The following is a 24,801-nucleotide window of genomic DNA, read 5'->3' on the forward strand; positions in this document are numbered from 1 at the left end:
GTGGCTCCTGTCAGTGTGTGTGAGCAGCGCAGGTTGTGGCTCCTGTCAGTGTGTGGGAGAACAGCATTTACTGCATAATAAAATTTGGTGAATGTTTTAGTAGGACAAAATAAAAACTACTGATCTTTAGGCAGCATTCAGTTTGTTCACACAAATGTATCTTGCATTCCAAAATTGTTAAATACAGCACAATGCTATAAAGTTGACCCCTGTATGTGAGTCATCAGTGCCCCAGGTAATTCTACTGACAAAATACTCTTATTACCACTCTCTGCGGCAATGAATCCCAGGATACAGCCTCTGTTTACAAACCTGACAGACGCATCTTTGGCAAGAGAGTTTTATTTTCTAATCTCATTCAGTTTTATAAAATGTCCCCCCACTATTCTTTTACTATTGTCTCCTCCCTTCCACGTTATATGTGAACTAGAATAGTAAAAGGATTTACATGTACCAGTACCTGAAATATTCATCTTCCTGTGATAGTTACCCTGAGTAACAGCAGAATAAATTTCCTATTGCTTTATACTGTATACATATAGAATTAATCTAGAACATCATAATGCTTTTTTCTATAAAATGACACAAGCTATAATCCAGGAGTATCACACATACAGTATTGATTGGTCTTGTTTAGTAGACTAATGACTAATTGTCTGGTTGATATGTGTTCATTTTATGCACAGTTAATTAATTAAGCCATTAAACTGCTATAAGTAATTAATGGCATAAACATGTCTCTAAATTCAGATTTGTGAATATTTTTTATTGAATATGACCAAACGTTAAGCTGCTAACACTGACCAGTATATAAGGTGCTTTTTTCCCCTCTAAAGTTGTTGTATATTTTGTGATAAACAGAAGATTTTATTGGTTACATGGTTTTGGACAGATTGTAAGAATGATGCAAAATACTTGTTAACAGTGACACAATTAAATAATTATATTTCACTCCCACGTGAAAATCTAATGCACTGATTCCTGCCAAACAAATATTTGAAGTTGAGCGTTTTGCTGGCTAACCTTGGACCACCTGGAGCTGTCCCTGAGGGAAATATCTCACAGCAATAAGTAATGATATGTGAGGCTCTGTCTCTTAAATGCCCTTTTCTAGTATGAAAAAGTTGCTAAACCAGCTGATTGAGTTTCACCGTCTCGGAAAACACATTAAGAAATGTCACTGTACCCACTCTGCATTATTGTAGCCCATTATCACTCCATTTTCTTGTTTGAGTACCGGTCGCTCTCCACCTACAGACATTCCTGGTGACTACAGACATGGTTCATGGGGCATGGAGGGAAGTTCCATGTGGGATATTGTTAATTACCACACACTGTTTTTTAGCTTTGGCTGTAAACATTAGGTTAAATGCTTTACTATTTAACTCTCATGTGGATTCCTTATTTTCTACTATACATTAAGCAGTTTGTACATTGTTTTATGCAGAAAGAAACGCAACGGTGTCATTGTGGGAGCTTGGATGTAATGTCTGTACAGAGTATTTATTTGCATCTCTTCACTGCTGGAGCAAAGAGATATTTATCTTATGTACCTGTTTATTTTGAATTACACTGTAGGTCTTAAGGTGCGTACGCACGGTGCGATTCTGGCTAACGGACGATATTGACTAGAAACTGCCCAGAGGCATGAACCTCCGATCTAGTCAGTATCGACCCTGCCTGCACACTATATTTCCTTGTGATGCCGATCCTATAAGACCGCGCATCGGTATCGCAAGTGCATACCCATGGTGCTATTTATGCTAACTTTACTTACGATTTTGACTATATAGTCAACATTGTAAGCACAAATTGCACCGTGAATGCACCCTAATGACTGCACAAAGCACTCTATGGTCATTACTGTTATCCAAATAACAAACAGTAGACGTTTGCCTTAAGCTGGCCCCCTCTGTACACACACCACTGTATGCCTGTCACCCTCTGTACACACAACACTGCATGCCTGTCACCCTCTGTACACACACCACTGCATGCCTGTCACCCTCTGTACACACACCACTGCATGCCTGTCACCCTCTGTACACACAACACTGCATGCCTGTCACCCTCTGTACACACAACACTGTATCCTCTTCTACAGCTCCACAGCTGACAGGCTCCCGTAATGGTAAAAAAGTAGGGGGACACTACCGTCCCCCCTTCCCCCACAAGAATAATTAATGATCTATTCAATGCCTGTCGGATCCTATCCGACTGAGAGGATCTGACAGTGCAGTATTCAATTTCCAGGGGCATTTCTGACAGGTTTTTCCCGTTTTCGACACTGCTGTTCCAACTTTTTTTGAAATCGGATCCGCATTGTCGAAATCGGGTCAAAAACCTGTTGGAAATGCCCACAAATCCGACAAAATACGTGGATCCGCGGCTAATCCACCGATCCACGTGTTCTGACAGGACGGAAAAACGGCAACTCCACTGAATAGGTCGAATCCTGATTTGACCCAAAAAATTTGGAAACTGCCATCTTTCCGACTTGACTGCAATTTCCGACAGGCACTGACTGAATAGACCCCTAAGCTGAGAAAAATCAAACAGGTAGTTGGACATAATGTTTTTATCCATATTTTGCGGTGTGCGAGCAAATGGCTGATTATCATTTGCTCCCACACACTGTCAGATAGTTGGCTGGTTGGAACGATAGCTTTCTGATGTATGGCCCACATTAGTCTTTTCCATACATGAAAACCGTTGATCAGTTCAATAATCAGATACTTCTATTTGGCTTTCATTGCTGTGAAGCTAGTTAAACAAATTTGTTTCATACACCATCTAACAATGAAACAAAGACGCCTTTCACTATTAAACGGGACAACTTGGTTATAGAGATTTTACTAATGCCTAACAAGATTAGGGGAGCGGCAGGTGCATGTTCTCCACACTGCTAGATGTTACAGTGGATTTGTATGACAGGTCCGGCCTGAAATCAATTCAATGATTATTACCCCCACTTACTCATTAGTATGTTTAAAAGAAGCCTAAAGCAGAAAGAAGTGTCTCTTATGTGAAATAGCTACTAATTATCTTAAATATGTGTATAAAATGTTGGTAAACAGCTCTGTGGTTAGACAGTAGACATGTAGTATGTAGCTGCACAGTCTTAAGGGCTGTATTCATGGCACAATTTGGGGAGAGGTGTGTGCTGAGCGGTTCGCTCAGCACATATCTCTCTCTCCCCCCCTGCTCAGCACAGCGCAATGTTTGCTGAGCGCTTACGGGGGGTGACGCTCATTTCACCCAGCGGGTGAAGTGAGCGACCTGCTAGATCTAGCACCAGCGATAGCGATGCGCGGGGCTGCGCATCGCTATCGCTGTGAGGGGTACACACGGAGTGATCACTGCTTAAAATCTAAGCAATCTAGTCAGATTGCTTAGATTTCAAGCAGCGATCGCTCCGTGAGTACCACCCTTTACACTCTGTATTGGTCTCTAATCACTGCACTGTTGTCGATCTTCTGCTTTCGGTATGTGGCTGCCTGCTTGCCTCCATTCTCTACTGCACATCAGGACTTTAGCCCTTACATGCTCTGTGCTGCTGTGGACTCTCTTGATCTGACTGCTACAGGTTGTTGTATTTCTGCCAACTTCCAAACAATGTACAAACGTGTAACAGCTCTTATTTGTTTTTAAACTTTGCTGAAGACAGGAAAAACAGCGTCTACATTCTTAAAATCCTTTTCATTTTTATGGTAACCTGAAATGTACATGGTTTTACTTAACAAACTAATTCTCTAACTACCTTGATTTTCAGATTTGTGCTCTCTGGGAACTTGCATGGTGGTTCTGTGGTAGCAAGCTATCCTTATGATGACTCCAGCAGTCACACGGAGACTGGCTTCTATAGCCGATCTTCAGATGACAAAGTGTTCCGATACTTGGCAAAGGCATACGCTTCAAACCACCCAGTAATGAAGACTGGCCGCCCAGGGTGTAAGGGTGAGGAGAGCGAATATTTCCCTGATGGAATAACCAATGGGGCCCACTGGTATGATGTTCAAGGTATGTAACCGAATGTACAGTAACAGAATATTGCCCCCAATAAAGCGTTCTAGGCTGATGCATGTTTGAGTTTATTTATGGAATAAGTTAGGGCTGGAGTTCTTGGTGAAAGTCACATGATTAGAACAGCCACTTCCACATGACCGCATGAGCAGGAAGAGGGAGTAAGATCCAGTTGGCACCATGTGATCTTCCTCCTTGGGGAAGACTGATTCTGAAGGTTGGAGAGCATCTGGACAGGGTTCGATATATCAATACATTGCATATGTGCATAAAAGAATAGCAGCCATTTGGTTTTGATAGTGGATTAGCCACTAATCAGATCTTTGTGTGTAGATTTACTGATTAATAACTCCAGTTGTTATAATTACACATGCCATGTAACATATCACACAGCATTACCCTGTGCGTTTTAAATTGATGGGTAGGGCCCATTTTGCCGTTTTGGCCCTTTCAAACAATATGACCTATTAGTGGTTATTGTATGGTGAATGTGTGATTAAAACAGTACAAAAAATAAATTTTCACAGTTGGGTAGGGGGATTCTTAATGCCATATTTCCCCCATCCTGCATAAAAAAGATTTGCTAATTCAATGCAGTAGGCATTTTATTTTAAAAGTGGTAGGTGTTGTTGGGATACCTTATTATTCCTGCACACTATAATCATTTAAACTGGGATTGCGAAAATTAGTAAACTAAATAAAAATAATTAATGCATTCTTATTTTCCATTTTTTTATTTTTGCAAAAACCTCCACGTAGAATCCTCCTTTTCCCATTGTGTAAAAGTGGATTAATTTTACAGCAAGAACCACAGAGTATTTATTTGTTTTATATAAACAAAAAATAAAATAAAAACAATCACAGTTGATTAAAGTTTAGTTTCTTGATATTTCAGTAAAAACTTTTAGGCCCATTTATTTATTTCATGTGTTAAACAAAATGCACAGTGTCTGCTGAAGAAATGGTGTGATTTGTGTGGGTACTGCATGAAAAGGGAATTGACATTGATGTCGGAGTCTGAGGAGTACAAACATTGAAAAATGGGTTCAGCACCGGATTAAGAAAACCCTTTGCCGTGAAGGGGCTAATCTAAAGAGTAATCTAGAAAGGATAAGCGCTTGTAACCCTATAATTTAATATACCATTTCATTCAATGGACTGTGTGCTGTCAAAATGGTGACCCAACTAAGATTTACTTATTTAGTTTGCTTGGTGTATAATAGTGATGGGGAACCTTTAGCACTCCAGCTGTTGTCGAACTGCACATCCCAGCATGCCCTGATAAAGTTTTGCTATTTGGCCATATGAAATCTTTAGCAGGGCATGCTGGGATGTGTAGTTCAACAACAGCTGGAGTGCCAGAGGTTCCCCATCACTGGTGTATAAGGTTATCCAGCCAAAGCACAGACTGTCACACATTTGGGCAGGAAATCTTACTTCTCCTAACTTCCTAGTACTTATCAGATGCATGCAGCTTATCCTTTCAGTATGATCTAATAAAGATACTTTGGGGCAGATGTATTAAGCCTATTAATGCACTAACCAGTCCTAGCTGTCATTTATTCAAATCCATAACGATTGGCTAGTGCGTTATCACTGGTTAATCACTTCTTTATCCCTTCTCCAGGTTAATACAGCTGCCCCTTTGTGAGGATGGTCAAATTAATGGCAGTAGTCAGATTGTCATATTTCCTCTTTCACATTTGCACATTAATGCTATTTTACTGCACTATGTTATATCGCAGCCCATAATTGGCAATTGTTTTTTATCTTCGCGTTTTGGACTAAAATTCACTACAACATAAGTTGATCTGGTGGAAATCATTCACATTTTATACATTAAACTAAATGGGATTTATTCACTTAGCTGCGAGAGGGGCAAGTTGCATTTGTAACGATGTGGAAATTCTGGCAACAGCACCCCACTTCGTAACTCATTCTTGCTTAGCATTTGTTTTTTCTAAATGCAGCCCTATGGGGTTGCAAACAAAAATCAGCATGTCAGGGGCTACTGTATATAGCATACAGCCAAACAGACTCGCAAGGCGAGTTAAATTGCATTAACCCTGATGTATCCAAAGTTCAGACAATGGATGTGGGGAAAGTAGTAGAGCCAGCAGCATGTTGCTCATATGCCAGTATTTTCATAGACATAGAGAAGGTTTCCCATGAAAACCCTCTGACAGTCCTTTCTCTGTGGAGCTAAATTGTAGATTTAGCCTGTTAGACTTTGGATACCTAGATGAAATGATAAACTACAATTAGTATGAGTCAAATGACTGAACCAGGATATCCTGGAAGAATGGGTGGCCCCTCTTAAGTAAATGATCTGAGCACTTCCCTGAATGCATAGTGTCTGACGGTGACATCACCAGAGAAATGTCTCATCACAGGCTCTCGGCATCATGTAACAAACCTAAGCTATACACTGCCAAGTGAAGCAAACAATTTAATGTCCTACATACTGCTAGACTCTGTCCGTGTGGCTGTAGTGTCCTTCACTGGCAAGTTCTCAATGTTCTAATCAAGGGGTACAATACTTCTACATACAGTTTAATATATATATATATATATATATATATATATATATATATATATATATATATAAAAAATATTTTTTTTTTAACAGTAAATTTGCTTTAATATATATGTCTTTAGAGCTAGTGCAGGATAGTAGCATTATGAGAAACGTGAAAATTATTGGTTTGCTTGTCACATTGTGCAGTAGTAGTTAAGCCCCGTACATACGGGGAGATTTCCCCAGAGATGTGTGCTGAGCGAGGAGGGGGGATGGGGGACGTTTATTTCACCCAGCAGTGAAATGAACCATGTGCAACCCTGTAAGGCCAATCTAGCACTGGCAATAGCGATGCCCGGGGCTGCGCATCGCTGTCGCTTTGGGGCATACATACAGAGAGATCCGTGCTTAACTTCTAAGCAATCTAGTCAGATTGCTTAGAATTTAAGCACGGATCTCTCCATGTGTAGCCCCCTTTACAACTTTTGCAGTTGGCTACAGTCGTTTTATCAGTGATCACTTAAATAGTTGTCCACTTGTAGCTATAAATACAAGCTGATAGAGAGCAGCACAATAGCCTTTCATGTATTGTGTTCTACATGAAAGTGAAATCTTCTAAAGTTTTTTTTATTTTTGCTAATTAAAGGTAACTTTATTTGCCTTTTTCTATATGTTCTAGTGCGCTGCGCCCAGTCCTGCATTACATTTTGAAACTGTTACTCATGAAATAACTCAATCGTGTGAACAGTCACAGTAAGGAGAGAGGGGGATATAGACACACAACAGAAGGACATGCTACGTCAAGGTCTATATATTGTTTAACGTGAATCAACATGTTTAGCATCATTTGTGTGGGCGATTCTCCTGGTAATCGATATATAGAAGTTGGAAGAGATATGGCTCTTGGCGCTATTTATACAGTATTCAACTTTTTACATATACATATATAACATCAATAATACATTCCTCTTAGTATAATCCAGGGTGCTCCTTTCCTTCTTTCAAGATTCATCCGATGGTGTTTCCCAGTGATGCAAACAATATGAAAAATAAAAAATAATACATGTGTAGAACAGTCTCAGTTTGTCAAAAATATATTTTCTCTGACGTCCTAGTGGATGCTGGGAACTCCGTAAGGACCATGGGGAATAGCGGGCTCCGAAGGAGGCTGGGCACTCTAGAAAGATTTATGACTACCTCGTGTGCACTGGCTCCTCCCACTATGACCCTCCTCCAAGCCTCAGTTAGATTTTGTGCCCGGCCGAGGTTGGATGCACACTAGGGGCTCTCCTGAGCCCTTAGAAAGAAAGTATAGATTTAGGTTTTTTTATTTTCAGTGAGACCTGCTGGCAACGGGCTCACTGCAGCGAGGGACTAAGGGGAGAAGAAGCGAACTCGCCTGCTTGCAGCCGGATTGGGCTTCTTAGGCTACTGGACACCATTAGCTCCAGAGTGATCGACCGCAGGCCCAGTCCTTGGTGTTCGGTCCCGGAGCCGCGCCGCCGTCCCCCTTACAGAGCCAGAAGCAAGAAGAGGTCCGGAAAATCGGCGGCAGAAGACATCCGTCTTCACCAAGGTAGCGCACAGCACTGCAGCTGTGCGCCATTGCTCCTCACACACACTTCACACTCCGGTCACTAAGGGTGCAGGGTGCTGGGGGGGGGGGGGGGGGGGGGCGGCGCCCTGAGAAGCAATTATAACACCTTGGCTGGCAAAAATACCACAATATATAGCCCCAGAGGCTATATATGTGGAAAATACCCCTGCCAGAATCCAGAAAAAAGCGGGAGAATAGTCTGCGTAAAAGGGGTGGAGCTATCTCCTGCAGCACACTGGCGCCATTTCTCCTTCACAGATCCGCTGGAAGGAAGCTCCCTGGCTCTCCCCTGCAGTCTACACTACAGAAAAGGGTAAAAAAAGAGAGGGGGGGCACTAAATTTAGGCGCTGTATAAATTATATAGAAAAAGCAGCTATAGGGGACATAACTCAGTTAGTCCCTGCATTATATAGCGCTCTGGTGTGTGCTGGCATACTCTCACTCTGTCCCCCCAAAGGGCTTTTGTGGGTCCTGTCCTCTGTTGGAGCATTCCTTGTGTGTGTGCGGTGTGTCGGTACGGCTGCGTCGACATGTTTGATGAGGATAATGATGTGGAGACTGAGCAGATGCCTTTAGAAGGGATGTCACCCCCTGCGGGGCAGACACCTGAGTGGTTGAGCTTATGGAAAGAAATGAGTGCACGTATAGACTCCTTACATAAGAAATTTGACGACATGCCAAATGTGGGACAGCCGACTTCTCAGCTCGTGCCTGTCCAGGCGTCGCACAGGTCATCAGGGGCTCTAAAACGCCCGCTACCTCAGACCGCAGACCCAGATGTCGACACTGATACTGACACCAGTGTCGACGACGATGAGTCTAACCTGATGCCCACTAAGGCCATTCACTGCATGATTGAGGCAATGAAAGAGGTGTTACACATTTCTGATATAAATACAGGTACCACTAAAAAGGGTATTATGTTTGGGGAGAAAAAAAACTACCCGTAGTTTTTTCCCCCATCAGATGAATTAAATGAAGTGCGTGAAGAAGCGTGGGCTTTCCCTGATAAAAAATTGGTAATTCCTAAGAAGGTACTAATGGCGTTCCCTTTCCCGCCAGAGGATAGGTCACGTTGGGAAACACCTCCTAGGGTGGATAAAGCGCTCACACGTTTGTCTAAAAAGGTGGCACTACCGTCTCCGGATACGGCCGCCCTCAAGGAACCTGCTGATAGAAAGCAGGAGGCGATCCTGAAGTCTGTATATACACACTCAGGCATTATACTTAGGCCAGCTATTGCGTCAGTTTGGATGTGCAGTGCTGCCGCTGCGTGGTCAGATAAACTGTCAGAAAATATTGACACATTAGACAGAGACACGATCCTGTTAACCATAGACCATATAAAAGACTCAGTCTTATATATGAGAGATGCACAGAGGGAAATCTGCCGACTGGCATCTAAAGTTAGTGCATTGTCCATTTCTGCTAGGAGAGGCTTATGGACTCGCCAGTGGACAGGAGATGCAGATTCTAAAAGGCACATGGAAGTGTTGCCATATAAGGGTGAGGAATTATTTGGGGATGGTCTCTCGGACCTAGTTTCCACAGCAACGTCTGGGAAGTCGGCATTTTTACCCTATGTCCCCTCACAGCCTAAGAAGGCGCCGTTTTATCAGGTTAAGTCCTTTCGGACCCAGAAAAACAGGCGTGGAAAAGGCGGGTCTTTCTCTATCGTCCTAGTGGATGCTGGGGTTCCTGAAAGGACCATGGGGAATAGCGGCTCCGCAGGAGACAGGGCACAAAAGTAAAGCTTTCCGATCAGGTGGTGTGCACTGGCTCCTCCCCCTATGACCCTCCTCCAGACTCCAGTTAGATTTTTGTGCCCGGCCGAGAAGGGTGCAATCTAGGTGGCTCTCCTAAAGAGCTGCTTAGAAAAAGTTTAGCTTAGGTTTTTTATTTTACAGTGAGTCCTGCTGGCAACAGGATCACTGCAACGAGGGACTGAGGGGAGAAGAAGTGAACTCACCTGCGTGCAGGATGGATTGGCTTCTTGGCTACTGGACATCAGCTCCAGAGGGACGATCACAGGTACAGCCTGGATGGTCACCGGAGCCGCGCCGCCGGCCCCCTTGCAGATGCTGAAGTAAGAAGAGGTCCAGAATCGGCGGCAGAAGACTCTTGCAGTCTTCTAAAGGTAGCGCACAGCACTGCAGCTGTGCGCCATTTTCCTCTCAGCACACTTCACACGCAGTCACTGAGGGTGCAGGGCGCTGGGGGGGGGCGCCCTGGGAGGCAAATGAAAACCTATATATTGGCTAAAAATACCTCACATATAGCCCCCAGAGGCTATATGGAGATATTTAACCCCTGCCATACTCCGTTGAAGAGCGGGAGACGAGCCCGCCGGAAAAGGGGCGGGGCCTATCTCCTCAGCACACAGCGCCATTTTCTCTCACAGAAAGGCTGGAGAGAAGGCTCCCAGGCTCTCCCCTGCACTGCACTACAGAAACAGGGTTAAAACAGAGAGGGGGGGCATAAATTGGCGATATTAGTATATATATAAAGATGCTATAAGGGAGAAACACTTATATAAGGTTGTCCCTATATATATTATAGCGTTTTTGGTGTGTGCTGGCAAACTCTCCCTCTGTCTCTCCAAAGGGCTAGTGGGTCCTGTCCTCTGTCAGAGCATTCCCGGTGTGTGTGCTGTGTGTCGGTACGTGTGTGTCGACATGTATGAGGACGATGTTGGTGAGGAGGCGGAGCAATTGCCTGTAATGAGGATGTCACTCTCTAGGGAGTCGACACCGAAATGGGTGGCTTATTGAGAGAATTACGTGAGAAGGTCAACACGCTGCAAGGTCGGTTGACGACATGAGACGGCCGACAAACAATTAGTACCGGTCCAGGCGTCTCAGAAACACCGTCAGGGGCTTTAAAAACGCCCATTTACCTCAGTCGGTCGACACAGACACGGACACTGAATCCAGTGTCGACGGTGAATAAACAAACGTATTTCTCATTAGGGCCACACGTTAAGGGCAATGAAGGAGGTGTTACATATTTCTGATACTACAAGTACCACAAAAAAGGGTATTATGTGGGAGTGAAAAAACTACCTGTAGTTTTTCCTAAATCAGATAAAATAAAATGAAGTGTGTGATGAAGCGTGGGGTTACCCCGATAGCAAATATTGGCGTTATACCCTTTCCCGCCAGAAGTTAGGGCGCGTTGGGAAACACCCCTTAGGGTGGATAAGACGCTCACACGCTTATCAAGTGGCGTTACCGTCTCCAGATACGGCCGCCCTCAAGGAGCCAGCTGATAGGAAGCTGGAAAAATATCCTAAAAAGTATATACACACATACGGTGGTTATACTGCGACCAGCGATCGCCATCAGCCTGGAGATGCAGTGCTGGGTTGGCTTGGTCGGATTCCCTGACTGAAAATATATTATTGATATAGAGCATTTAATAGGATGCATTCTATATATATATGTACGCGAGATGCACAGAGGGATATTTGTACTCTGGCATCAAGATAAGTGCGTTGTCCATATCTCCCAGAAGATGTCATGGACACGACAGTGGTCAGGTGATACAGATCCCATACGGCACATGGAAGTATTGCCGTATAAAGGGAAGGAGTTAGTTGGGGTCGGTCCATCGGACCTGGGGACCACGGCAACAGCTGGGAAATCCAACCTTTTTACCCCAAGTTACATCTCAGCAGAAAAAGACACCGTCTTTTCAGCCTCAATCTTTCCGTTTCCATGAGGCAAACGGGCAAAAGGCCAGTCATATCTGCCCAGACATAGAGGTAAGGGAAGTAGACTGCAGCGGGCAGCCCCTTCCCAGGAAAGGAAGCCCTCCACCACGTTTGCCAAGTCCTCAGCATGACGCTGGGGCCGTGCAAGCGGACTCAGGTGAGGTGGGGGGGTAGTCTCAAGAGTCTCAGCGCGCAGTGGGATCACTCGCAAGTTGACCCCTAGATCGTACAAGTATTATCCCAGGGGTACAGATTGGAGAGTCGAGACATCTTTTCCTCGCAGGTTCCTGAAGTCTGCTTTACCAACGGCTTCCTCCGACAGGGAGGCAGTATTGGAAAAGATTCACAAGCTGTATTTCCAGCAGGTGATAATCAAAGTACCCCTCCTACAACAAGGAAAAGGGTATTAGTCTTCCACACTATATTGTGGTACTGAAGCCAGACGGCTTGGTGAGACGTAGTCTAAATCTGAAATCTTTGAACACTTACATAAAAAGGTTCAAATCAAGATGGAGTCACTCAGAGCAGTGATAGCGAACCAAAAAGGGGACTATATGGTGTCCCGGGACATCAAGGATTACCTCCATGTCCAAATTTGTCCTTCTCAACAAGGATACCTCTGGTTCGTGGTACAGAACTGTCAATATCAGTTTCAGGCGCTGCCGTTGAAGTATCCACGGCACCCCGGGCCTTTACCAGGGTAATGGCCGAAAAGATGATTCTTCAAAGAAAAAAGGCATCTTAATTATCCCTTACTTGGACGATATCCTGAAAAGGGCAAGTTCAAGATAACAGTTGGACGTCGGAAGAGCACTATCTAAAGTAGTTCTACGACAGCACGAGTGGATTTTAAATATTCCAAATATCGCAGCCGTTTTCCGACGATACGTCTGCTGTTCCTAGGAATAATTCTGGGCATAGTCCAGAAAAAGGTTTTCTCCTGGAGGAGAAAGCCAGGGAGTTATCCGAACTAGTCAGAAACCTCCTAAAACCAGACCAGGTATCAGTGCATCAATGCACAGGAGTCCTGGGAAAAATGGTGGCTTCTTACGAAGCGATTCCATTCGGCAGATCTCACGCAAAAAATTTTTTTAGGGGGATTTGCGGGAAGAATGGTCCGGATCGCATCTTCAGATGCATCAGCGGATAATCCTGTCTCCAAGGACAAGGGTGTCTCTTCTGTGGGGGCTGCAGAGTGCTCATCTTCTAGAGGGCAGCACGTTCAGCTTTCAGGACTGTTCTGGTGACCACGGATGCCAGCCTGAGAGGCTGGGGAGCAGTCACACAGGGAAGAAATTTCCAAGGAAGTGTGGTAAAGTCTGGAGACTTCTCTCCACATGAATATACTGGAGCTAAGGGCAATTTACAATGCTCTGAGCCTAGGAAGACCTCTGCTTCAAAGTCAACCGGTGCTGATCCAGTAGGACATCATCATACCAGTCGCCCACGTTAACAGACGGGGCGACACAAGAAGCAGGAGGGCAATGATAGCAAGGATTTTTCGCTGGGCGAAAAATCATGTGATAACACTGTCAGCAGTGTTCATTCCGGGAGTGGACAACTGGGAAGATTTCCTCAGCATGTATGAATTCCACCCGGAAAAGTGGGAACTTAATCTGGAAGTTTCCACATGATTGTAAACCGTTGGGAAAGACCAAAGGTGGTCATGATGGCGTCCCACATGAAGCGCCAGGTCAAGAGACACTCAGGCAATAGCTGGGACGCTCTGGTAACACCGTGGGTGTACCAGTCGGTGTATGTGTTCCATCCTCTGCCTTTCATACCCAGTGTATTGAGAATGATAGGAAGGAGAGGAGTAAGAACTATACTCGTGGCTCCGGTTTGGCCAAGAAGGACTTGGTACCCGGAACTTCAAGAGATACTAAGAAGGGTCTTGATTCAGCAAGAATCATGTCTGTTCCAAGATTTACCGCAGCTGCGTTGACGCCAGGGCGGGTGAACGCCGGATCCTAAGGGAAAAAGGCATTCCGGAAGAGGTCATCCCTACCCTGGTCAGAGCCAGGAAGGAGGTGACCGCACAACATTATCACCGCTTAGGTGAAAATATGTTCCATGGTGTGAGGCCAGGAAGGCTCCACGGAAGAATTTCAACTAGGTTAATTCCTACATTTCCTGCAAACAGGAGTGTCTATGGGTCTCAAATTGGGGTCCATTAAGGTTCAAATTTCGACTTGTCGATTTTCTTCCAGAAAAGAAATTGGCTTCAGTTCCTGAAGTCCAGAAGTTTGTTAAGGGAGTACTGCATATACAACCCCCTTTTGATGTCTCCAGTGGCACTGGGAGATCTCAACGTAGTTTTGGGATTCCTAAAATCACATTGGTTTAAAACAACTCAAATCTGTGGATTTGATATATCTCACATGGAAAGTGGCCATGCTGTTGGTCCTGGCCGCGGCCAGGCGAGTGTCAGATTTGACGGCTTTGACTCACATAGCCATATCTGATTGTCCATTCGGACAGAGCAAAGCTGCGGACTCGTCCCCAGTTTCTCCTTAAGGTGGTGTCAGCGTTTCACCTGAACCAGCTTATTGTGGTACCTGCGGCTACTAGGGACTTGGAGGACTCCAAGTTGCTGGATGTTGTCAGGGCCCTGAAAATATAGTTTCCAGGTCGGCTGGAGTCAGGAAATCTGACTTGCTGTTTATCCTGTATGCACCCAACAAGCTGGGTGCTCCTGCTTTTAAGCAGTCGATTGCTCGTTGGATTGGTAGCACAATTCAACTTGCACATTCTGTGGCAGGCCTGCCACAGCCTAAATCTGTTAAAGCCCATTCCACAAGGACGGTGGGCTCATCTTGAGCGGCTGCCCGAGGGGTCTCGGCATTACAACTCTGCCGAGCAGATACGTGGTCGGGGGAGAACACGTTTGTAAAATTCTACAAATTTGATACCCTGGCAAAAGAGGACCTGGAGTTCTCTCATTCGGTGCTGCAGAGTCATCCGCACTCTCCCGCCCGTTTGGGAGCTTTGGTATAATCCCAATGGTCCTTTCAGGAACCCCAGCATCCACTAGGACGATAGAGAAAATAAGAATTTACTTACCGATAATTCTATTTCTCGGAGTCCGTAGTGGATGCTGGGCGCCCATCCCAAGTGCGGATTATCTGCAATACTTGTAAATAGTTATTGCTAACTAAATCGGGTTATTGTTATTGTGAGCCATCTTTTCAGAGGCTCCCCTGTTATCATACTGTTAACTGGGTTCAGATCACAGGTTGTACAGTGTGATTGGTGTGGCTGGTATGAGTCTTACCCGGGATTCAAAATTCCTCCCTTATTGTGTACGCTCGTCCGGGCACAGTATCTAACTGGAGTCTGGAGGAGGGTCATAGGGGGAGGAGCCAGTGCACACCACCTGATCGGAAAGCTTTACTTTTGTGCCCTGTCTCCTGCGGAGCCGCTATTCCCCATGGTCCTTTCAGGAACCCCAGCATCCACTACGGACTCCGAGAAATAGAATTATCGGTAAGTAAATTCTTATTTTTTCTATCCAGAGGCAGAGGTAGGGGAAAAAGGCTGCAACAAACAGCAGGTTCCCAGGAGCAAAAGTCCTCCCCCGCTTCTTCTGCCAAGTCCGCCGCATGACGGTGGGGCTCCACAGGCGGAGCCTGGTACGGTGGGGGGCCGCCTCAAGAATTTCAGCGATCAGTGGGCTCGCTCACAGGTGGATTCCTGGATCCTTCAAATAGTATCTCAGGGGTACAAACTGGAATTCGAGGCGTCTCCACCCCACCGGTTCCTAAAATCTGCCTTACCGATTGCTCCCTCAGACAAGGAGGCGGTGCTAGCGGCAATTCACAAGCTGTATTCCCAGCAGGTGATAATCAAGGTACCCCTACTTCAACAAGGCCGGGGTTACTATTCCACACTATTTGTGGTACCGAAACCGGACGGTTCGGTGAGACCCATTTTAAATTTGAAATCCTTGAACACATACATAAAAAAAAAAATTCAAGTTCAAGATGGAATCGCTCAGGGCGGTTATTGCGAGCCTGGAAGAGGGGGATTACATGGTATCCCTGGACATCAAGGATGCTTACTTGCATGTCCCCATTTACCATCCTCACCAGGAGTACCTCAGATTTGTGGTACAGGATTGCCATTACCAATTCCAGACGCTGCCGTTTGGACTGTCCACGGCACCGAGGGTATTTACCAAGGTTATGGCGGAAATGATGATACTCCTTCGAAAAAAGGGAGTTTTAATTATCCCGTACTTGGACGATCTCCTAATAAAAGCGAGGTCCAAGGAACAGTTGTTGGTGGGAGTAGCACTATCTCAGGAGGTGCTGCACCAGCACGGCTGGATTCTGAATATCCCAAAGTCACAGCTGGTTCCGACGACACGGCTACTGTTCCTGGGTATGATTCTGGATACAGTCCAGAAAAAAGTGGTTCTCCCGGAGGAGAAAGCCAGGGAGTTGTCATCTCTAGTCAGAGACCTCCTGAAGCCAAAACAGGTATCAGTGCATCGCTGCACGCGGGTCCTGGGAAAGATGGTGGCTTCTTACGAAGCAATTCCCTTCGGCAGGTTCCATGCCAGAATCTTTCAGTGGGACCTGTTGGACCAGTGGTCCGGATCGCATCTTCAGATGCATCGCTTAATAACCCTGTCTCCAAGAACCAGGGTGTCTCTACTGTGGTGGCTGCAGAGTGCCCATCTTCTAGAGGGCCGCAGGTTCGGCATACAGGACTGGGTCCTGGTGACCACGGATGCCAGCCTTCGAGGCTGGGGGGCAGTCACACAGGGAAGAAACTTCCAAGGACTATGGTCGAGTCAGGAGACTTCCCTTCACATAAATATTCTGGAACTAAGGGCCATCTACAATGCCCTAAGTCGAGCAAAATTCCTGCTCCTACACCAGCCGGTGCTGATCCAGTCAGACAACATCACGGCAGTCGCCCATGTAAATCGACAGGGCGGCACAAGAAGCAGGATGGCGATGGCAGAAGCCACAAGAATCCTCCGATGGGCGGAGAATCATGTACTAGCACTGTCAGCAGTGTTCATTCCGGGAGTGGACAACTGGGAAGCAGACTTCCTCAGCAGACACGACCTCCACCCGGGAGAGTGGGGACTTCATCCAGAAGTCTTCCAGATGCTGGTAAACCGTTGGGAAAAACCACAGGTGGACATGATGGCGTCCCGCCTCAACAAAAAGTTAAAAAGATATTGCGCCAGGTCAAGGGATCCTCAGGCGGTAGTTGTGGACCCTCTAGTGACACCGTGGGTGTACCAGTCGGTTTATGTGTTCCCTCCTCTGCCTCTCATACCAAAGGTATTGAGAATAATAAGAAAGCGAGGAGTAAACACAATTCTCGTGGTTCCGGATTGGCCAAGACGAGCGTGGTACCCGGAACTTCAAGAGATGCTCTCAGAGGACCCGTGGCCTCTACCGCTCAGACAGGACCTGCTACAGCAGGGGCCCTGTCTGTTCCAAGACTTACCGCGGCTGCGTTTGACGGCATGGCGGTTGAACACCGGATCCTAAAGGAAAAGGGCATTCCGGAAGAAGTCATTCCTACGCTTATTAAGGCCAGGAAAGATGTTACGGCAAAGCATTATCACCGCATATGGCGGAAATATGTTGCATGGTGCGAGGCCAAAAAGGCCCCAACAGAGGAATTTCAACTAGGTCGATTTCTGCATTTCCTGTAAGCAGGAGTGAATATGGGCCTAAAACTAGGCTCCATTAAAGTACAGATCTCGGCTCTGTCGATTTTCTTTCAAAAAGAACTAGCTTCAGTACCTGAAGTTCAGACATTTGTGAAAGGAGTGCTGCATATTCAGCCCCCGTTTGTGCCTCCTGTGGCACCTTGGGATCTCAACGTGGTGTTGATTTTCTTAAAATCACATTGGTTTGAGCCACTAAAAACCGTGGATCTGAAATATCTCACGTGGAAAGTGGTCATGTTATTGGCCTTGGCTTCAGCCAGGCGAGTGTCAGAATTGGCGGCTTTATCTTGTAAAAGCCCTTATCTGATTTTCCATATGGATAGGGCAGAATTGAGGACTCGTCCCCAATTTCTCCCTAAGGTGGTGTCAGCGTTTCACCTGAACCAGCCTATTGTGGTGCCTGCGGCTACTAGGGATTTGGAGGACTCCAAGTTGCTAGACGTTGTCAGGGCCCTGAAAATATGTTTCCAGGACGGCTGGAGTCAGAAAATCTGACTCGCTGTTTATCCTGTATGCACCCAACAAGCTGGGTGCTCCTGCTTCTAAGCAGTCTATTGCTCGCTGGATTTGTAGTACAATTCAGCTTGCACATTCTGTGGCATGCCTGCCACAGCCAAAATCTGTAAATGCCCATTCCACAAGGAAGGTGGGCTCATCTTGGGCGGCTGCCCGAGGGGTCTCGGCTTTACAACTTTGCCGAGCAGCTACTTGGTCAGGGGCAAACACGTTTGCAAAATTCTAAAAATTTGATACCCTGGCTGAGGAGGACCTGGAGTTCTCTCATTCGGTGCTGCAGAGTCATCCGCACTCTCCCGCCCGTTTGGGAGCTTTGGTATAATCCCCATGGTCCTTACGGAGTTCCCAGCATCCACTAGGACGTCAGAGAAAATAAGAATTTACTTACCGATAATTCTATTTCTCTATCGTCCTAGTGGATGCTGGGGTTCCTGAAAGGACCATGGGGAATAGCGGCTCCGCAGGAGACAGGGCACAAAAAGTAAAGCTTTAGGATCAGGTGGTGTGCACTGGCTCCTCCCCCTATGACCCTCCTCCAAGCCTCAGTTAGATTTTTGTGCCCGGCCGAGAAGGGTGCAATCTAGGTGGCTCTCCTAAAGAGCTGCTTAGAAAAGTTTAGCTTAGGTTTTTTATTTTACAGTGAGTCCTGCTGGCAACAGGATCACTGCAACGAGGGACTTAGGGGAGAAGAAGTGAACTCACCTGCGTGCAGGATGGATTGGCTTCTTTGGCTACTGGACATTAGCTCCAGAGGGACGATCACAGGTACAGCCTGGATGGTCACCGGAGCCTCGCCGCCGGCCCCCTTGCAGATGCTGAAACGAGAAGAGGTCCAGAATCGGCGGCAGAAGACTCCTCAGTCTTCTTAAGGTAGCGCACAGCACTGCAGCTGTGCGCCATTTCCTCTCAGCACACTTCACACGGCAGTCACTGAGGGTGCAGGGCGCTGGGAGGGGGGCGCCCTGGGAGGCAAATGAAAACCTTTTTTGGCTAAAAATACCTCACATATAGCCTCCGGGGGCTATATGGAGATATTTAACCCCTGCCAGAATCCATTAAAGAGCGGGAGACGAGCCCGCCGAAAAAGGGGCGGGGCCTATCTCCTCAGCACACAGCGCCATTATCCCTCACAGAAAGGCTGGAGGGAAGGCTCCCAGGCTCTCCCCTGCACTGCACTACAGAAACAGGGTTAAAACAGAGAGGGGGGGCACTAATTTGGCGTTAGAAATATATAAAAGATGCTATAAGGGAAAACACTTATATAAGGTTGTCCCTATATAATTATAGCGTTTTTGGTGTGTGCTGGCAAACTCTCCCTCTGTCTCTCCAAAGGGCTAGTGGGTCCTGTCCTCTATCAGAGCATTCCCTGTGTGTGTGCTGTGTGTCGGTACGTGTGTGTCGACATGTATGAGGACGATGTTGGTGAGGAGGCGGAGCAATTGCCTGTAATGGTGATGTCACTCTCTAGGGAGTCGACACCGGAATGGATGGCTTATTTAGGGAATTACGTGATAATGTCAACACGCTGCAAGGTCGGTTGACGACATGAGACGGCCGACAAACAATTAGTACCGGTCCAGACGTCTCAGAAACACCGTCAGGGGTTTTAAAACGCCCGTTTACTTTAGTCGGTCGACACAGACACGGACACTGAATCCAGTGTCGACGGTGAATAAACAAACGTATTCCTTATTAGGGCCACACGTTAAGGGCAATGAAGGAGGTGTTACATATTTCTGATACTACAAGTACCACAAAAGAGGGTATTATGTGGGATGTGAAAAAACTACCGTAGTTTTTCCTGAATCACATAAATTAAATGAAGTGTGTGATGATGCGTGGGTTCCCCCCGATAGAAAATTATGGGCGGTATACCCTTTCCCGCCAGAAGTTAGGGCGCGTTGGGAAACACCCCTTAGGGTGGATAAGGCGCTCACACGCTTATCAAAACAAGTGGCGGTACCGTCTATAGATAGGGCCGTCCTCAAGGCGCCAGCTAACAGGAGGCTGGAAAATATCATAAAAAGTATACACACACATACTGGTGTTATACTGCGACCAGCGATCGCCTCAGCCTGGATGTGCAGAGCTGGGGTGGCTTGGTCGGATTCCCTGACTAAAAATATTGATACCCTTGACAGGGACAGTATTTTATTGACTATAGAGCATTTAAAGGATGCATTTTCTATATATGCGAGATGCACAGAGGGATATTTGCACTCTGGCATCAAGAGTAAGTGCGATGTCCATATCTGCCAGAAGATGTTTATGGACACGACAGTGGTCAGGTGATGCAGATTCCAAACGGCACAAAGGTGTATTGCCGTATAAAGGAAGAGGAGTTATTTGGGGTCGGTCCATCGGACCTGGTGGCCACGGCAACTGCTGGAAAATCCACCGTTTTTACCCTAAGTCACATCTCTGCAGAAAAAGACACCGTCTTTTCAGCCTCAGTCCTTTCGTCCCTATAAGAGTCATATCTGCCCAGGGATAGAGGAAAGGGAAGAAGACTGCAGCAGGCAGCCCATTCCCAGGAACAGAAGCGTTCCACCGCTTCTGCCAAGCTCTCAGCATGACGCTGGGACCGTACAGGACCCCTGGATCCTACATGTAGTATCCCAGGGGTACAGATTGGAATGTCGAGACGTTTCCCCTTCGCAGGCTCCTGAAGTCTGGTTTACCAAGGTCTCCCTCCGACAAGGAGGCAGTATGGGAAACAATTCACAAGCTGTATTCCCAGCAGGTGATAATCAAATTACCCCTCCTACAACAAGAAAAGGGGTATTATTCCACATTATATTGTGGTACTGAAGCCAGAAGGCTAGGTGAGACCTATTCTAAATCTAAAAAAATTTGAACACTTACAAAGGTTCAAATCAAGATGGAGTCACTCAGAGCAGTGATAACGAACCAGGAAGAAGGGGACTATATAGTGTCCCGAGACATCAGGGATGCTTACCTCCATGTCCAAAATTTGCCCTTCTCACTAAGGGTACCTCAGGTTCGTGGTACAGAACTGTCACTATCAGTTTCAGACGCTGCCGTTTGGATTGTCCACGGCACCCCGGGTCTTTACCAAGGTAATGGCCGAAATGATGATTCTTCTTCGAAGAAAAGGCGTCTTAATTATCCCTTACTTGGACGATCTCCTGATAAGGGCAAAGTCCAGGGAACAGTTGGAGGTCGGAGTAGCACTATCTCGGATACTGCTACAACAGCACGGGTGGATTCTAAATATTCCAAAATCGCAGCTGATCCCGACGACAAGTCTGCTGTGCCTAGGGATGATTCTGGACACAGTCCAGAAAAAGGTGTTTCTCCCGGAAGAGAAAGCCAGGGAGTTATCCGAGCTAGTCAGGAACCTCCTAAAATCAGTGCATCATTGCACAAGGGTCCTGGTAAAGATGGTGACTTCCTACGAAGCAATTCCATTCGGCAGATTTCACGCAAGAATTTTTCAGTGGGATCTGCTGGACAAATGGTCCGGATCGCATCTTCAGATGCATCAGCGGATAACCCTATATCCAAGGACAAGGGTGTCTCTCCTGTGGTGGTTACAGAGTGCTCATCTTCTAGAGGGCCGCAGATTCGGCATTCAGGATTGGATGCTGGTGACCACGGAGGCCAGCCCGAGAGGCTGGGGAGCAGTCACACAAGGAAAAAATTTCCAGGGAGTGTGATCAAGTCTGGAGACTTTTCTCCACATAAATATACTGGAGCTAAGGGTAAATTTATAATACTCTAAGCTTAGCAAGACCTCTGCTTCAAGGTCAGCCGGTATTGATCCAGTGGGAAAAACATCACGGCAGTCGCCCACGTAAATAGACAGGGCGGCACAAGAAGCAGGAGGGCAATGGCAAAAACTGCAAGGACTTTTCGCTGGGCGGAAAATCATGTGATAGCACTGTCAGCAGTGTTTCATTCCGGGAATGGAAACTGGGAAGCAGACTTCCTCAGCAGGCACGACCTCCACCCGGCAGAGTGGAAACTTCATCGGGAAGTTTTCCACATGATTGTAAACCGTTGGGAAATACCAAAGGTGGACATGATGGCGTCCCGTCTGAACAAAAAACGGGACAGGTATTGCGCCAGGTTAAGAGACCCTCAGGCAATAGCTGTGGACGTTCTGGTAACACCATGGATGTACCAGTCGGTGTATGTGTTCCATCCTCTGCTTCTCATACCTAAGGTACTGAGACTTATAAGACGTATAGGAGTAAGAACTATACTCATGGCTCCGGATTGGCCAAGAAGGACTTGGTACCCGGAACTTCAAGAGATGCTCACAGAGGACTTATGGCCTCTGCCGCTAAGAAGGGACTTGTTTCAGCAAGTACCATGTCTGTTCCAAGACTTACCGCAGCTGCGTTTGACGGCATGGCGGTGGAACGCCGGATCCTAAGGGAAAAAGGCATTCCGGAAGAGGTCATTCCTACCCTGGTCAAAGCCAGAAAGGAGGTGACCGCACAACATTATCACCACATGTGGCAAAAATATGTTGCGTGGTGTGAGGCCAGAAAGGCCCCACGAAGAAATTTCAACTCGGTCGATTCCTGCATTTCCTGCAAACAGGAGTGTCTATGGGCCTCAAATTGGGGTCCATTAAGGTTCAAATTTCGGCCCTGTCGATTTTCTTCCAGAAAGAAGTGGCTTCAGTTCCTGAAGTCCAGAAGTTTGTCAAGGGAGTATTGCATATACAACCCCCTTTTGTGCCTCCAGTGGCACTGTGGGATCTCAACGTAGTTCTGGGATTCCTCAAATCACATTGGTTTAAAACCAGTCAAATCTGTGGATTTGAAGCATCTCACATGAAAAGTGACCATGCTCTTGGCCCTGGCCTGGACCAGGCGAGTGTCAAATTGGTGGTTTTTTTCTCAAAAAAGCCCATATCTGGTTGTCCATTTGGACAGGGCAGAGCTGCAGACTCGTCCCCAGTTCTCTCCCTAAGGTGGTGTCAGTGTTTCACCTGAACCAGCTTATTTTGGTGCCTTGCGCCTACTAGGGACTTGGAGGACTCCAGGTTGCTAGATGTTGTCAGGGCCCTGTAAATATAGGTTCCAGGACGGCTGGAGTCAGGAAAACTGACTTGCTGTTATCCTGTATGCACCCAACAAACTGGGTGCTCTTGCTTCTAAGCAGACTATTGCTAGTTGGATGTGTAATACAATTCAGCTTGCACATTCTGTGGCAGGCCTGCCACAGCCAAAATATGTAAATGCCCATTCCACAAGGAAGGTGGGCTTATCTTGGGCGGCTGCCCGAGGGGTCTCGGCTTTACAACTTTGCCGAGCGGCTATTTAGTCAGGAGCAAACACGTTGGTAAAATCCTACAAATTTGATACCCTGGCTAAGGAGGACCTGGAGTTCTCTCATTCGGTGCTGCAGAGTCATCCGCACTCTTCCGCCCGTTTGGGAGCTTTGGTATTATCCCCATGGTCCTTTCAGGAACCCCAGCATCCACTAGGACGATAGAGAAAATAAGAATTTACTTACCGATAATTCTATTTCTCGGAGTCCGTAGTGGATGCTGGGCGCCCATCCCAAGTGCGGATTATCTGCAATACTTGTACATAGTTACAAAAATCGGGTTATTATTGTTGTGAGCCATCTTTTCAGAGGCTCCGCTGTTATCATACTGTTAACTGGGTTCAGATCACAGGTTGTACAGTGTGATTGGTGTGGCTGGTATGAGTCTTACCCGGGATTCAAAATCCTTCCTTATTGTGTACGCTCGTCCGGGCACAGTATCCTAACTGAGGCTTGGAGGAGGGTCATAGGGGGAGGAGCCAGTGCACACCACCTGATCCTAAAGCTTTACTTTTTGTGCCCTGTCTCCTGCGGAGCCGCTATTCCCCATGGTCCTTTCAGGAACCCCAGCATCCACTACGGACTCCGAGAAATAGAATTATCGGTAAGTAAATTCTTATTTTCTCGTAGTCCGTAGTGGATGCTGGGCGCCCATCCCAAGTGCGGATTGTCTGCAATACTTGTAAATAGTTATTGTTAACTAAAGGGTTATTGTTGAGCCATCTGTTGAGAGGCTCAGTTGTTTTCATACTGTCAAACTGGATATAGTATCACGAGTTGTACGGTGTGATTGGTGTGGCTGGTAAGAGTCTTACCCGGGATTCTAAATCCTTCCTTATTATGTCAGCTCGTCCGGGCACAGTGTCCTAACTGAGGCTTGGAGGAGGGTCATAGTGGGAGGAGCCAGTGCACACCAGGTAGTCATAAATCTTTCTAGAGTGCCCAGCCTCCTTCGGAGCCCGCTATTCCCCATGGTCCTTACGGAGTTCCCAGCATCCACTACGGACTACGAGAAATAGAATTACCGGTGAGTAAATTCTTATTTTTTTCAATTCATTGAACGAAATTCTTCAGATAAGTGATAAATGTGACGTGGGCGTACCCGACTTTGATGTGCATGGTCAGAATCATCTAGACTGTGAGTGGGGTACGCCTGTACGAATTTCTCTACCTTTATATATAAAGAAACCGTTATGTGTATTCTGCTCCACCTACATTGTGTAAGTGGGGTACGTCTATTCTAATCCAATACCTGTTACATGGAGGGTTGGAATTAGATCTACTTGCATGGTCACATGAACTAAATCTAAATAGAATGTGGCACTGAATTCTTGGGGAGATTGGAAAGAATATCGAGTCTCCTCTATAAGAAAACCAAGGGAAAAAGAAACCTTGATACGTTTGCCATCACTTTCAACCCTGTAAGTAG

General features: G+C 46.4%; 1 protein-coding gene across 1 annotated transcript in view; it reads left to right on the top strand.

Moving 5' to 3' along the window:
* The window catches only part of CPD (carboxypeptidase D), a 253,732-nt gene that overhangs the window by 5,531 nt on the left and 223,400 nt on the right, over positions 1–24,801 (top strand). Inside the window, exon 2 of the mRNA XM_063955962.1 lies at positions 3,773–4,020. Coding sequence (XP_063812032.1) covers positions 3,773–4,020 — 248 coding nt within the window. The remainder of the gene's footprint in view (positions 1–3,772; positions 4,021–24,801) is intronic.

This window comes from Pseudophryne corroboree, chromosome 2 (genome assembly GCF_028390025.1).
Source record: "Pseudophryne corroboree isolate aPseCor3 chromosome 2, aPseCor3.hap2, whole genome shotgun sequence".
Classification (NCBI taxonomy): domain Eukaryota; kingdom Metazoa; phylum Chordata; class Amphibia; order Anura; family Myobatrachidae; genus Pseudophryne; species Pseudophryne corroboree.